At 44.4% G+C, this 16,600-nt stretch overlaps 1 protein-coding gene and 1 long non-coding RNA gene across 2 annotated transcripts; one reads left to right on the plus strand and one right to left on the minus strand.

Annotated features, from left to right (window-relative positions):
- Positions 1-9,259: 9,259 nt before the first annotated feature.
- On the minus strand, positions 9,260-12,085 carry LOC114016773 (uncharacterized). The gene is made up of 2 exons (XR_003561440.2): positions 11,832-12,085; positions 9,260-11,747 (listed from the first exon to the last, which is right to left on the minus strand). It is a non-coding gene; the product is annotated as an uncharacterized LOC114016773 (long non-coding RNA).
- Positions 12,086-12,383: 298 nt separating this feature from the next.
- Positions 12,384-15,531, plus strand: CCN2 (cellular communication network factor 2). Its single transcript, XM_055714759.1, has 5 exons — positions 12,384-12,718; positions 12,815-13,037; positions 13,197-13,448; positions 13,668-13,879; positions 14,195-15,531. The coding sequence occupies exons 1-5, from the start codon at positions 12,668-12,670 to the stop codon at positions 14,489-14,491; spliced, it is 1,035 nt and encodes a 344-aa protein (XP_055570734.1). The 5' UTR covers positions 12,384-12,667; the 3' UTR covers positions 14,492-15,531.
- Positions 15,532-16,600: the final 1,069 nt, after the last annotated feature.

Below are 16,600 nucleotides of genomic sequence, written 5' to 3' on the forward strand. Positions count from 1 at the left end.
ACTTAAACTCCTAAGCTTACGACAGAATTATTTTGTGAACAAAATCTATATAACAGTATCTGAGAGAAACTTTGAAACAAAATATTACAAGAGAGAAAGTGCTGTTAGTAAGAGACCAATAAACACACTGTAAATTCTGAGGATTTGCACAAGAAACACTGAGTCGTGAATGACTATTCCAGAAATGGAAAAATAGAGAGTCTCTTGACATTCAAATAGGGTGAGCAGGCAGTGCTCCAACAAACAAATCAGAAGTGGAAAGAGAAAAACTGCCTTCTTGTATCCAAATATTTTCAAAAATGGAAACAGGGACTAAAAGAGAAGAATTTAAACATGGGAAGCTGAAGCCTATTCCCATATTTTATTGCACCACTTGAAACAAAGCTAAATGCAGGCTCTGTCCTGATGAGAAGCAACATCCTCTGTTTTTCTGCCAGTATAAGATAAGACTCATTGAAAAAGATGGGATGAGATTTAAATTGGTCCACAGAAAGAGAGGTCATGCCACTTCCCCTTCTTTTTCTAAATGCAAGGATGACTCTTCTAACCTGTGCACTTGGGAGGTGGTAGAACAGGTATATAAGGCTGCCACATCAGCTCCTCCCCATGCCAATCTGTAAAGCAGCGAGTCTGAAGGAGCAACTGCTGGTTAACACTGACAAGTGCTGAATGCAACTGCGCTTTGCTACAGAAGGCAGGGAAACCCCTGAAGGAATAACCTGCATCAGCTCTCAGACCTGCAGGCACCAGCAATGCAGCCCACACTTGAGCCCCCTGAAAATGTCCCTGGCACGTCACACTTCTGGAAGATGCTTGAGGGGATATGGCAGAAACCCAACTGTGCCTACTTTGGAGAGCTGTTCAGTGTTAGATACTTTCTGAAGGGGAAGTTAGATGAAACTTGATATAATAGTTATGAAGCAGCTGTGAGGAGACGTAAGGCCTTTGTGTGCGAGTGCCATCAGAGACCAGTTTTGGTACCCTCAGGTCTCCAAAGGAGCTCTCGCTAGACTCAATCCCTCCCAGCCTGTGTCTCAGAAACTCCCCCTGCAACACCAATAATGAAAAATATGACATACAACTACCGTTTCTTTACAAGTAGCAAAGCTTTAGCCAACACTTCCAACTACAATGCGTACTCAAGCACAGGACTCAAGTAAAAGCACAGAAGATGCAGAATGATGGCTGAAGGTCTCCAAACAAGTCACCAGTGATAGATCCCTACCTGTTGGACTCACTGGCCTGTTATCCAACACTGAGCCTTTGAACTACCCGGTCCAAGGCTCTGTATTGCAGACATTCACAACAATAAGATTTGTTTTAGGAACAACTACAGTGATTGAAAACAGTAAAACTGCATTAACAAATTTGCTTTTACACAATAGGCTTTAATGACTAAACAAATCATAGAATATTTTTAAGTATTCCCTGATGTGGGCCATAAAATGGATTTTCTACTCCTTGAAGGACACTGGATTTTCAAACATCTCTTCAGTCCCACTTGCAGTGATAGACATTAAAAAATGTCCCTCAAAGTGAAAATATTGAAAGTGTTTTTCAGGCCAATGAAGACCAGTAGGTCATTGACACAAAGAGAATTTCAAAATAAACTCCCCTTATGTTTCTCCCTTACAAATCAAACCAGAACATTGACACGTTTAAAAACAAAGGAATTCCTAGTTTTTTCTAAGCTTCATTTGGCTGAAAATTAATGCAAGCAATGCACAGGGTCTATTTCACCAGGATGCCTCTTTCAAATGAAAACAAACTTTGATTAAAGCTTCCCAGTTGCCTAGAAATTTAAGGAGAAAAAACTACAAATGTTCCTGGTGACTTTTTCTCTCAGTTGAGAAAATGATAGGCTGTATAAATGGTGTAAAAGAGATTAATAGATAGGCAGGCAGGTGCCCCCAACTTTAAACACACACCAAAAATAAAAGTCCTGGAGACCCGAAGGGGATTTTCGTAGCCTCGCTGTAGTTCTGACCCGTTCTCTAAGAGGAAAATAAATATCTGACTTCCTTATATACTCTTGAAAAAAAACCCTGTCATAATTTTAAAGTGTGTTGATCATAGTTTATTTTTAGATCTGACAAACCACAGAAACATCTCCAAAAATATTCTAAAGAAACACAGTGACCTTTCCAGCTTGGAAAGCAGAGATGTTTTAATAACGTTATCCAAGCTACAGTACAGGCTGAACAAATCTGTAAGACCCCTCAAAGAGATACCAAAAAAGCCTCCCACATTCACCTATACATTGCCCCATAAAAACTTCTCACCAAGGCTAGCAAAGGTAGTCTTAACTACTAGCTCACACCCAGAAGCAGATCAGCTATCAAAGAGGGGAGCATTGCTCTGAAGGCAGAAAAGGAAGTTCTTGGGAACTCAAGCTGAAGGTAGTGAGGAGCGATGGCTAACTTTACCTCTGTGCTTGAGAGCAAGCAATTCACTTAAGACCCAAGCAAAACAAGGAAAGGTGGTGAAAAGGCACTGAGACTCAGACTGCTCTAGGAATGGGAAATTAATGGCCAGGAAAAGGAGAAAGCTTCCAAAATTAACAGGGATTTGATACACAAATGATGCAAAAGTAAAGTGAATACTTTGCAAAGTGCAACAGGCAGAGGTGGGCAGAGAGGAAAGTTTTACCCCTTGTGCTTTGGTGATGACATGTTACAGCTGTCGATCAGAGTGTCACCACTGTCCTATGGTCAATCTGAAGCCAGCTATAACTGGGTACTGTATCACGTCTAGCAATTATCTCAGCCCCTACACTTACTTCCTTCCCAGCAAGAGCAGTCATTAGGCAAAAGGATCACAGATCTTGGGTCTATTTTCACCAGAAGTTGCCCAGCATCAATACTGTGCCCTCATATCACACAAATTATGGGCATTCTACTGTCTCAACCTTTGAAATGTTTTTCTCTCCACCTCCCTTGTTACTCCCATCTTAGTTCTCCCCAAAAGTCTAACGCATTGGTTGACTTAGTCCGGGACTATCGAATACGCTCTAAGTCCTGCAACTATGTTCCTGCTTGGCTGTCTTGGTAAATATCTGTGGGACAGAACTTCTTGTTACTTTGGCTTTTTTTTATTGCATATTATTTTTTTTAATAATTAAGTGATAAGAATGTACTGCTCTGTGTTGGTCTGCAGGATAAGTAGGAAAAATGAAGGAATTTTGAGCAAAACCATAACTTTGGCAGGATTTGCTCTGATGTCCTTCAAGAAACAAAAATTAGACACCTCATCCATTCATCAACTTATTTGGCTTGAAATACAGCATGTATGGGCTTCTTGCTGGAGTTATATCATAATGAAATAACCTTTTTCAAATGTCAGAAGTGCATTATGGATCAGCTTTGGACATAATGTACAATGAAGTCTCTGGAGGTATGAACCTGTGACCTCTAGCACTAGAAATACACATCTATATTGTTTCAACTAAAAGAATGATTCAATTAAGCTGACCGTTCATCCTAAACCATGATGAAGAGTAGAAATAGAAGGGAAAACACATGTAGTCAAAGTGTTGGATGTCTTAAAACCTCAAAAAGGACTGATATAATTTCCCTAAAACTTAAAAAAAAAAAAAAAAAAAAAAATCCTGAAAAGAATAAGCCACATGATGCTGGTTTTGGTCTTGGTTTTGTCTTTGTACAGATAGTGATTCTTCAAATATTACGAAACACACACCAGGTCCAGAATGAATACCTTGACATTGTACATTGGAAAAGCCTTCTAACCAGGGTCTAGGTTTTCATACTGTTAGGTGCCTGCCTTGTTATTCCCTTCTTTTACATACTCACACTTCATTGCCAATTTCCTCAGCCAATCTTCTAGGAAAAAAGCTTTGACAAACTAAGCTGAAAGCGCTTTAGGAAGAGTGGAACAGAACTATAGGTATTTTAAAAACTGATTTATTTGACACTGTGACACTGACTCCAGTGACAGTGTTCTCCAGATTTTTATTATGGCAAGAGTCCAGATGAGTGCAGTTCTCCAGATTTTTATTATGGCAAGAGTCCAGGTGAGTGCAGTTCTCCAGATTTTTATTATGGCAAGAGTCCAGGTGAGTGCAATGAACTGTGGTACAACCTTCAGTATGTTTCTGACTTCAGTTCGTTCTATAACTCATGCATCATTGGAATTGAGGGAAAATTTTGAAGTTGCTCTGAATTTATTTATCTTTTCCTGTTTGCATTTTTATCTCTAGTTAACTCCCTGAATTTGTAACAACCACCCCTAAGAAAAACAAGAAACATGACATTTAGGCACAAGTTTGCCAAATGTATAAATGTTCTTGTTATCTTTGATGTTTACTGTTGAACAAAACCAGCTTTGCATTCCTTTGGACTTTCAATATACTTAACATAGTTCCATTCAAACCTAATACATTACCTCTCAAAAGCAGAAACAAATTCCTTATGTTTTATTTGGAAACTGGACGATGAATTCTCTTTTTCTATGTATGTTAGGCACAAGGTTGTGGAATAGGCATTGAATTAGTCAATATACTATACACAAATAATGTAGATTTCTCCCAGGTTCCTTTTTATGATAGTTCAACAGTCCAGGAATCACAGATGTACAAAAAGCGCAATTTCACCCAACAAATTATTTTCCTTCCCATCCTACTTTCACCATTAAAATCAAAAGCAAAGACCCGCTTGCCATATTTTCCTCTGCATTCTAAAATAACACATTTAGCAAGTAATACACAGCATTGTTATTTCTCATGAGAGGTTACAGAAACATAAATATGATTTTTGCATTCCTTCTTTAATTCTTCCTTTTTCTTCACTTACTCTTTCTCATCACAGGTAGGTGCACTCAGATCTGGAGGATTTTAGAAAAGCAAATGTCCCTGATTCACTCCTTTCAATTGCTTTCCTGATCATTAACTAACTCCTGAAAATTACTTCTGTCTTTCTTTCCCAAAAATTGTTGACTAGGTTGTCCAATGATAGAACTCCCTACCACAAACCCCAAAAGCAAGAAACACGTCGTCACTCCATGTGCCCCTCGATGCAGCCTGCTCCTGAGTGCAGCGGAGCCACCAAAACCAGACTGGAATCCAAAGGTGCTCAGAACAGAAGCACCCAGACTTCGCTGCAGATGTAACTCCTCTCTTCAGGCAAATGAGTTTGCCGTGGTTGAACAGACCTGAACACTGTTTCTTGGTGGTAAAACGCTGTGAAGGTAGTGGGAAGGAAACTGCCAAGCCCACCTCATCCTTGGCTGGTTCTCTTACACCGCTCGACACACCATTACCTCCACTTCCTTCTGTGTCCTCCCCCCAGCCCTTCCCACACAGACACATACGTGCACCTCTATCCTCAGCCCTATTTACCCTTTCCCGCTCAGCACCGTGGCTGGTTGTCTCTGGGCACAGGCTCAAACCAGACATGTGGGTGGGAAGCTGGTAGCAGGGATAAGCCCCTTTCCACCTTCTTGTCTTACTGCATTACTCCAAAATCCCAGCCCACTCCTTCCACACTCACACCTACATCCCTGTCTCTGCCCACATCCCTCCTCCTCAAAACTGCACCAGGCCCACTGGCAGGGCAGGATGGTGGCGGACAGCTGCGCTGCTACCACAGACTGTGTGCTGAGACCAGCTGTGGTCAGACACAGGCCAAGAGAGTATAACCCAGCAGCAGGGGCCAGGGTGTGAGGAACGCATCCCCACTCCCCATCCTCACAGCACAGGACACTCACGCTTTAAGCAGACAGAGCGGATTTCACCAACACAAACAGTCCCACAAGAGCAACCCTTTCCTACCAAATCGGCAAAACTTTCCTCGCTGTGTCTTCTGCCTGACAAAGATGCCTTGCCTCTGCCGAGCATTTTTTCTTCATTAGCAAATAGTCCCAACATGGGAAAAGCCTTTTGTCAGAATGACAGGGATTTTGCAAGTACTGTACAACTCCCACATGTCTTCTTCCCTCCTGAGGCAGGAAAACAATTCAGTCACATTCCCCTTACATCTGGACAGAAAAGCCGGTTGGAAATGACTAAGAAAAACAGCGTGGTTTTGCGATGCAGTGAACCATTCAGCTTGTCCCAGCTGCACAAACCCTCCAGCTCCTTCCTCCAACCCACCGTTTCACTACTAGCACATCCACTCTTCTCCTGTGCCCATTCTTCTCCCCGTGAGGGACTGGCCAGGGTATGCCTGTGGAATACACGCACTTGCCTCGGTGGCTTCTTGGGCAGCACAGCCCTTTCCAAACTTCTACTCCCCCCTGTGGCAGCTTGGTGGCAAAAAAGAAACAGAAAGCACGCTTCCCACGTCACGGACTCTACCATCATCCTTTGCAAGCCATTTATGAAGGAAAAAAAATTATGTGAAGGCCTTGGGTGAGGTGTCACGGAATTTAAGGGGGTAAGATAAGAAAGCTGTTCCCAGGGAATCTGAAATTCAACCCTCTGTATCTTGTGAGTGACAAAGGAGGAAGAAAAAGATACGACTAGTTCATACATGCTTTTGTAACTCACCTGAAATTTTTCTGTTACGAAGTTCCTAACTCACAGGGTGAACACTGGTTAGGACAGTTTTAGGATTTTCAAATATCTTTCAAATCTTAGGTAAGGAAAAAAGGCAATTGATGAACTGTCTTTTCACCCCATGTCATAATTGAATCTTAAATAATCATACAGATCTACCATGCTATTAAGGTTAGACTTTTCCACCAGGTCCATTACAGGTAACTTCCTCACAAGAAATACACCACAAATAACTTCATAGACTCAGTCTTCATAAAGACCCCGTTGTCTAAAATGGTCAACAAACACCAAGGTACAGTAAAAACCTAACCTTGATTTCTATTTAAAACCCTTTAATAAAAGGGTTATAAAAGGAGTAATATGCTCAGAAACACTTGCTGTTAGTGTAAGTCCTACCACGTTTACAACTTCATGCTTATTACTTAAAAGCCATTCATCACCAAGACATTTGTAGCAACATGGTTGTAAACTCTAGACCTGGGACCCCTGCTGTTTAAAACAACTAAATTTCCTCAAATAGTTGCTGTAGGAAATCAAAATATCTAAGAAATATCCCCACTTCCCTAACAATGCACATTTCTTGGAGTATTAGCTTTTCTCAGCTCCATGTGAAAAACAGTCTGACAGAGAATTTCCCACCGACACCAGAGAGATTAGCATTGTAAGATGGTTTTCAGACCTGGTCCGGTAGTTGCTAAATTTCACACACATCCACGGGTCAATAAGGAAGCCACCTTGGCTGTTGTAGGTTACATCCTAGTTTCCCCATCTGCGTCACTTGTACAGATGTATTTACACAGGTCACATACCACACATCACTTGCTGAAAAAAACAGCCAGCCAAGCCAACAGCTGAACCATGGGGAACCATTTTCCTTGAACATTGAGCAGGGTCTAAAATCCGATGGTAATACGTTGAGGACATTACATTCCTTCATACATCAGCTGATGCAGTGTGCTTATCAAGCCTTCCAGAGGCATTATAGACCTATACAATAACCCAACTCCCCTGCTTTTCTCAGGGAGGCCCATGTAAACCAAAAAGCCCATGCTACACTATACCAAGGTCAGTGAACTTGGGTTCCATCAAAAAGCAGGCAAGTTTTACAGACGCTGATCTCTCTCTTTCTCCCCAAATAAAACACTCTATCTGTTACTCAAATGTAAATATCAATTCTGCTCTATCAGACAACATGGACAAGGGTATCCCACAGGATTCTCCACAGGCCTCTACTTCTCTACAGCAGCTACAACATAAATTGAGAGATCCCACAATTTATGGCAGAGCAAACTGCATTTGTTAAGTGAAGTCCCTAATGTGGTCAAGTCTTAATTAAACATCAATGTCTCTCATCTTGGGGGAAAAACCCCATAAAACCTCAAAATTTACACTGACAGCTCCTGAGAGAAGCAGGTTGAAAAACTGAAAATAAAATCACATGCATTTTAGAATAAGCAGATCAGATTCAGTCATGCCCACACAAGCCATGTCAGAGTGGAAGGAAGCGTTCCTTCAGCTGTTTTCCACATGGTTCCTCTAAGAGCCGGACCTCAGAGGATTTCTGGTGGATGTTCTGAATCAAGTCCCTGGCCACGTTTCCACTCCAGCCAGTGACACTTAACTGTTTATGAATTATTAACTATCTATAGGACTATTATCAAAGGAGTGGTTAGTGACTCGCTGCAGTCCTACACTAGTTGATTTACAATTGCAAGAGGTTGCGAACCTCAGTCAGATCTGAGAAATGAACAGCTGGAAGTCTCTTTCCTCCTTACGCACCTTTTCTCTGCACTTCCCCACAAAAACCTAGGACACAGCCAACCTCTGCACAGATGAATGCTGCTCCCTACAGTGCCAGTAAGATCTACAGCAAATTTTTCAGAACAAAATCAGATAAACTGAACCTGAGGCTTGGTAAGCAAAGAATCTTTGCCTTCATGCTACTTATGTCTTTTGTAAAGCTTTACATGTGCTTCAAATACTCATTTAGATTATTCTACTTCCATAATCATTTTGCTGCTTTAAGACCACACACATTCATAAAAACTCCAGTTACGTTTTAAAAACAAAACCAAGAGCTTAAAACAGCATTCTCAGTGACTCTAGAAGTAACAAAATATCATCTTAGAAAGTTTAAATAACAACAATTACCGAAAACAGAACTCAGATCTGCTGATGGGAATCGCATCTGATGGTTTTACTTTGCTCATACTGCTGAATAGCTTTAGCTCAATGGACTTGAACTTCTCAAGTCCAAGTATTTTAATGGACAACAGTGCATTTCAGTGAATCTGCCCAACTGACCCTAGCAGAGAATCTGACCCAGTATCGTGAGGACCAGGTCCCCCAGTTCATCAGTGAACATTTCCGTCGGCCCTATGCCATCCACTGCGCCACCCAGCCTTCTTATTCAGGTTCACTTTGGAGAAGAGTTAATGCCTCTCATTGGTAAGACTAGCTGACATGAACTGTCCTGGCTCCAAAGCGGAAGGCTTGCACCACATGCCTCACTCTAACAAAGCAATGCAAATGGCACGATGTAGGTAACTTGCTTGACAGCTTCTGGCAAATGTTGTTTTCTGTTTCGATTTGCCTTTGTTGATTCATGAGCTCACACATCCCTCCCAAACAGGATGAGCAAAAGTTCAGCAAACAGTTTACTTCAGAGCACTTTCTATGCCTACAGATACATAGAATAAGTTACCAGATGACTTCTAAGAAAGACAAATACCAGGCAACCACATTCACAATGGAATAAATCTTTATTTTTATTCTGTGTCTATTTCTGAGCTAGCAGCGTAAGTCTTGCTTGGAATCTGCATTTTAAGCAAAAGCCTGGTAACATAACTTCAACTAAACCTCTCAGGACTTTGAGATATATTTATTACAATTTTTAAGAAATATTCCGGTGAACATTTTAGGAAAGGAACTAACTGGCATACTAAACCTGAGGCAAGCCAGAAATGTCTGAAGCCAGCTACAAGCCTATCATGATGATAAACAGCTCAGGGTCCAGATGTCCATATATGGCAAGACTTCCTATAAGACTGACAGTACTCTATGTGCATTGCGTATGGTTGTTGGATCAGATCCACATTCCTCGGGTATGTTTCTCTGGGAGCTTTTGATTTCCGCTTTGAGGGCTGGCTCAGACCTCCAGTTGCTCTTACAAAAAAATATCTGTGACTGAAAGTTGAAAATGTGCAAGATTCTTTCTTTAAGTACACAAACACTCCAAGTCTAGCCACTTTCCTGTAGTCTTGCCAGGTTTTCAGTGTGTCTGATACCTGATCAAGTGACTTTTTGGGGGGAAGGAGGAAAAAAAAGAAGGAAAAACACAAGAGAGGAATGCAGCATATCCACACCTGTACATTTTACAAGACTTCACCAAAGGAACTATACCAACTGAAACTGATGTAGACACACACATACCGTATATAGCTGTGTAAACAAGTCTGCAAGGCTGGTGTAGCGAATTCTTAGTTTCAGCAGAAAAAATACACTATCTTAAAAGCATGTGCTGTATAAACACATGCATGGAAGTCAAAATTAGTGCATTTTAACCATTTTATGCATCAATGCCAAGATGTTTTTCTCCAACCCATGACACCCTGTCATCAGAAAGCATAAGCTGAAGACTGATTGCACTCTACCTTTGCTTCCAGGTTCCCTCTGCCCCTGTGCATACATACACATGCACAAACAAGGTACCCCATGAGTCACATCTAACAGCACAGAAACCGAAGTGACACAAAAGCAAACCTGATGGACCTTGATTCTTACCCACCTTCATGGGCTGGTACAACTTTTAATTCAGTGGGCTAATGCCCGATTCACAATGGTACAAGACCAGAATTAGTTCTCTAGACCAAATGCCTATTTAAGTCCTTTTTTGTTTTTTTTCTCAGGGCAGCAAATGGATGCAGCTTGATGTACTTGGCCCGCAGTGTGAGGACTTAGGACAGATTTATCCTTTAATTTTGGATTTCCGGGCTTTCTGATGGTTTGTTACTTTTAAACATACTTTTTCTGTCAGTGAGATTCTTAGGTTTTGTTTAATAAAATTGTTTCTTTGAAAAAAACTCTTACATGGAAAGTTATAAAACATGTCAAGAGCCTCTTTCTCTCTCTCTCTCTCTCTCTCTCTCTCTCTGATGTTCTCCTACCATATTTAGGCATTTTAAAAAGGCATTCTGTTTACCTGGTTACATTTGCATTTTGGTATGCATGTCATACATAGTTTGGTACACATTATTTACCCAGTTCTGAGGCCATTCGAGTCCTTCAAGTAAATACAGATTTCAGGAAGCCTCTTAGGTCTGGGAACATATATTATTTACCATATATTATTTAATGTTAACTGTTCCCCTGATATTTTTTTTCTTTATCTTTCAGAGCCAATCTCATTTCTTTTAATAGAGAATTTCAAGTAGAAGAAATGACATCCAAACGACTTTACCAGTTGAAGTAGAGTGCTGGCAGAATATAAATAACAGTTTTACAGTACAATATATCCTATTAGCGCTTTACATGAAAACGTTTCTTTTTCCCCTCAAGAGTCCTGTGCATACATATTGCTGCATCACAGCGCGGAAGAACGCCTGCATATGGAGGGATAGAAAGAAGGAGGGGTATGGCAGCAGGAGAAAGCCTACATGCAAAAGACCGTATCTTTTAAGATAACCATCAGATTTCAGTTTGCCTAATAAGATGCGTTAAGCCAGTCTTCCTCACTAAACACCAACATACTTCTATAGGTCAAAAGCCAAAATGCTGGCATTCCTTGCATTAAAGTGGAGGTCAAACAACATGACATCACTGAATATTCAAGTGATTATACATGGGGAGGTCAGGGAAGAACCATCCTCCTGGTTTAAAAAAAAAAAAAAAAAGAAAAAAGAAAAAAAAAAATAATTAAAAAGAGAGAGAAAACCATAACAGTTATCTGCAATGATTTAACACAAGCCACAATGCTTAGGTCTTGGGTTTGGTCAAATACAAACCACAACATTCAGGTTTTGGCCGAGTGTGGTGGCATGCCAGTCTCTTGTTGTAATCCTGGGGTAGACCATCAGCAAGGTTGGGAAGCAGAGATGTGCAAGGAACGTGTTGCTCAGAAATGACAGCTGCACACAGGCAGTGGGAAAATAATAGCCACTTCTTCCATGCTTCTGACTCCATCCGCTGTGCCAAATATTTCAGAGTAAATAGGACTCTCTCTATTCATAGAGAGCATCTATTAAGGAAGGAACACATTACAAATATTCAGTATGATTCAGTGGTACACAGAGTCAATTTATACCCGGTAGTGTAATTATACCTTTTTTTGGTAGCACCAAAGGGCCGGGACCGTTCGCCGCCGGGCACCCCGAGGCGAGGGCCCCACCGGCCGCCCCCGGGGCCTCGGCCAGCTCCGAAACCACCTGCCTCCCGTCCCCTCTGCCCGGGCAAGCGACGAGGGGCGAGCGTGGACAGCTGAGGAAAGGAAATAATGGAGCCCCCCGGCCGCCCCCGGCCGCCGCGCCCCGCGCCCCTCGCCGCCGGACCCGCCGCCCCCTCCCAGCAGCGCGCGGCCGGGGGGAGCCGACGGCCGAGCGCTGCTGCAGCGGAGGTGACTCACGTTTAAAAAACATCAGGATGAAAAATAAAAAAATGGGGGGGGGGGGGGGGGGGGCACTGCGCGTTGGGGGGGGGCGCAGACGGAGGAATGCGGGAGTCAGGGGTCAGGGCCGCTCCGGGGCGGCGGTGGCGGCGCGGGGCGGGGCGGGCGGCGCGGCGCGGCGCGCAGGAATGCGCGGAATGTCGCTGTTTGTCCGCGGCCCCATTCAGCCCATTGGCGAGGCCGCGCCGCCGCCGCGTATAAAGGGGCGGCCGCCCCGGCTCTCGGCAGTCAGACAGCCACTCTCCAGCCGCACTCGGAAGGAGCGGAGGAGAGCGGAGCAGCGCAGCGCAGCACCCCGCAGCCACCCGACGGCCCAGCGCTCACCGCCACAGGCCCGGCCGCGCCGCTGAGGAGAACCGCCCGGCGAGAAACTCTCCTCTCCTCTCCTCTTCTCTCCTCCTCACCTCGGTTCACCTCACCGCCCCTCCGCCGTGCAGCCCGGCGCCCCTGCCCGTCCGACGCCGCGTCGCCCACAAGCCGTCGACCGCCGCGGAATGGCCCCAGCCAGCCTCGCCGTAGCCCTTCTCCTCGCCCTCCTCAGCCCGGTAAGTGCCGCCGCCCGCGGCGCCTCCACCCTGCCCCGGCCGGCGCGGCCCCGGCCCCGGCGGCCCTAACGCCCCCTCTCTCCCCGCCGCTCGCAGGAGGCGCGGGGCCAGGAGTGCAGCGGGCAGTGCCAGTGCGGCGCGGGGCCCGGCCCCACCTGCCCCGCCGGCGTCTCCCTGGTGCTCGACGGCTGCGGCTGCTGCCGCGTCTGCGCCAAGCAGCTGGGCGAGCTCTGCACCGAGCGCGACCCCTGCGACCACCACAAGGGGCTCTTCTGCGACTTCGGCTCCCCCGCCAACCGCAGGATCGGCGTCTGCACCGGTGAGTGGGGGCCGGGGCTGCCGCCAACCGCGGGGACGGGGACAGGGTCCCGCCGGGCAGGGGGACGGGGAAGGGGGAAGCCGGGGCCGCGACCCGTCCTCGCCGCGCCTGCCGGCCGCCCCCCGCCCCGCCTCACCCGCCGCCTCCTGCCCCTCGCAGCTCGGGACGGCGCCCCGTGCGTCTTCGGCGGCATGGTGTACCGGAGCGGCGAGTCCTTCCAGAGCAGCTGCAAGTACCAGTGCACCTGCCTGGACGGGGCGGTGGGCTGCGTGCCTCTCTGCAGCATGGACGTCCGCCTGCCTAGCCCCGACTGCCCCTACCCACGCCGGGTGAAGCTCCCTGGAAAGTGCTGCGAGGAGTGGGTCTGTGATGAGGCTAAAGAGCAGACCGCTGTGGGGCCCGCTCTCGCTGGTGAGTGGGGGTACTTCTGTGGACAGCAGTCTGGGGGTAAGGGACACTGTGCATGGATGCTGAAGGCAGCGGGACAGAGCACCCTGGCAGCTGGAGTGCTGCAGTAAGTAGAGTTGTCCCACAGACTAAGTGTGGCTGCCTGAATTTCTTGGGAAAGAGAAGAGAGCCTTTAGCATGAGGTCAGGCACTGGTCTCATCTTGGTGGTTTGTCTCCTGCAGCTTACAGACTGGAAGAAACTTATGGTCCAGACCCAACGATGATGCGTGCTAATTGCCTGGTGCAGACCACAGAATGGAGTGCTTGCTCCAAGACCTGTGGCATGGGCATCTCAACCAGGGTCACCAATGACAATGCCTTCTGCAGGCTGGAGAAACAGAGTAGACTCTGCATGGTCAGACCTTGTGAAGCAGACCTGGAGGAGAACATCAAGGTAGATACTCATCTTTATGTATGATCTACTAGACTGCTTCAATCCCCTAGCAAAACCCCAGTGTCTTAACAAGAAGCGTCCGGTTCTGACTGGTAGTCTGTTTCAGGTGGTATTTGACTTTTGCCCCAGTGGTGAATAGTTTACAACTAAACGTCATTAATTTTCTCTCATGGTGCATTGTGGCACCATGTAAGACACTCTTGTCTAATGAGGATATAATGAGGATTAGCGTGTCTGCTTGCCCTTAGGCTTTCCCACAGCACTAAGCTTGCAAGCTATCTTCTAAACATTTTGTATTCACTTATATCCTAACAGAAAGGAAAAAAATGCATTCGCACCCCCAAAATCTCCAAGCCCGTCAAGTTTGAGCTGTCTGGCTGCACCAGTGTGAAGACCTATAGAGCTAAGTTCTGTGGTGTCTGCACTGATGGGCGCTGCTGCACACCCCACAGAACAGCCACCCTCCCCGTGGAGTTCAAGTGCCCTGATGGGGAGATCATGAAAAGGAAAATGATGTTCATCAAGACCTGCGCGTGCCACTACAACTGCCCTGGAGACAATGACATCTTTGAGTCTCTGTACTACAGAAAGATGTATGGAGATATGGCATAAAGCCAGAAGGAGGCACTAACTAGATTCTCAACTTGAACTGATTTGCATCTCATTTTGTAAACATGATTCAATAGCACAAGGTATTTAAATCGAGGTTTTTTTGGTTTTGGGTTTTTTTTTTAATTTCAACAAACTGCTCCATGTGACTTAAGACGATTTTTCTACTGACCCCAAATGGTGGTTTGAAGAAGAAGGTAAAACGGACAGTGGGACCACAGCAAGATACAGCTTCAGAACATGTTTTTTGTGAGGTGGTGTGAAGGGGTTAAGGTAAATAGGCAGGAAAAGCAGATTCAAGCAATTGTTACCTTAATGTGGTACAGCGTGCTTCATCTAGTAGTGCAATTGAGAAGGAGACCGTTAGCACGTTTGCTAGCGCTGGTTTAGTGACAGCAACAGCTGGAACACAAACCCTCACCCAGCAAAGTGCTATGTAGGAGGTGTTCTGTTAGTCAGGACAGTAATGTTTCAGCTCCGACACTCTGATTCATGTACCTTGGTTAACAAGAATCAGAATTATGTCTATTAGACTGGACAGCTTGTGGCAGTTAATTTACCTGTAACAAGCTACTTTTTATTAATATTGTAAATACTGTGTGTATATATATTTGTACAGTTATCTAAATTAATTTAAAGTTTTGTGCCTTTGTTTAATGCTTTGAAATTTCAATGATAGCCTTTTTTTGGAACAAGATAGGTAGGATTTAAAGCTTGTCTGACAATGCATTCAAAGCATGAAATAGGTACTCTAGTGGAAATTGCTCAGATAGGGCCAAATGGTGAGTTGAGATCAAGATGGAGATGTTAGAGGTGCCTGTATCCTTACAAAGCATTCATCTGGCAAAATATGTTTACTTTTTGGACAAGTGGCTTTAAGAGAAGTGGCTCTTCTGTAGCTCATCAGTCTTTCCACTGGAGCATTTGTTTCTTTCTTTGACTATGGCTCTTTCTGAACAGTTTATTTGTTGAGAAGTGTGACCAAAAGTTACATGTTTGCACCTTTTTAGTTGAAAATAAAGTATTTATATTTTTTATATAAATGGCTTGGTATTTCATTTACCTTTAGTCTTCCGTATTACTTTACATATTTCTAAAAGGGCTTGGCTTTGTGCACTAGATGAAAACAATGCATGGAGAGTTGGGGTCTCTTTGTCCAGAAGCACATACGTTTCTGAATAAGCTAATAATTTATGGTTACTTTCTCTGTTACTAGTGAACCCACTGTAGTTTGTTACTTGCCTGAATTCAGAATGGAGGACAGGGCCAGGCTTGTGTTTCCAGGCCTGGTATTGCGCTAGAAAGTGCAGCAGGTTCCTCGTGCGTCACATGTGGTGCTTTAAAATAAGCCAGCTGCTCACTATAGTATTTGACTGCTGCAGTAAAACGCCATGCAACGTGCTTAATGTCATTGAAGTGTTCCACCGATTAAGATTTGCTTTCAACTAAGGCAAGGAAAATGTTTTTAAAGTGTCTGTGTTGAGTGGCTTTTGACTAGAGTCAAATCCAGACGTTCAAAATTCAGTAGAATTCTCAGTAAAGAGTTGTATGATGACAAATGACAGACTAATACAGGTTGGAAGTGGCCTCTTAAGACTTCTCTGATTTAACCTTCATGCAGAGTAGAGCTAACTTAGATGTGGTTTTATTTGCATTAAGACCTTACTATGGTAGACAGAGCACTGAATTCAGACAGCAGATACTTGGGTGATATTCCTACTTGCTGACCAAGGGCAAATCATTTTACGTGACAGTGTGAAATATTCATTGCTTCAAACTCTTTCAGGCCCACAGGTGAGAAGTGTCATAAGAGCTACACATTTTGGTAATAGCCTCAATGTTCTCAGATAAGCAAAAAGCAGTATAAGGACAGTTGTGAATCATTTACCCCATCCCCCTAAAGCTAAAAGGGAAGCTTAAGTCCTGTGCTAGGTCTTGCATTAACAGACTTTTTTTTGGCCCTTGATTAAGACAATGGGATTCTTTGAATTTAAAATTAACCTTTGCACTAGAAGCATTAGTTCTTGTTTTCAGAAAAAACACGTACTCTCCAACAAGAATCCTGTTCAGGCAAACAAGTTCAATCTGGAATTTTCTGGTGGCGAAAGAGTG

The sequence above is a fragment of the Falco cherrug genome, chromosome 6 (genome assembly GCF_023634085.1).
Source record: "Falco cherrug isolate bFalChe1 chromosome 6, bFalChe1.pri, whole genome shotgun sequence".
NCBI lineage: Eukaryota > Metazoa > Chordata > Aves > Falconiformes > Falconidae > Falco > Falco cherrug.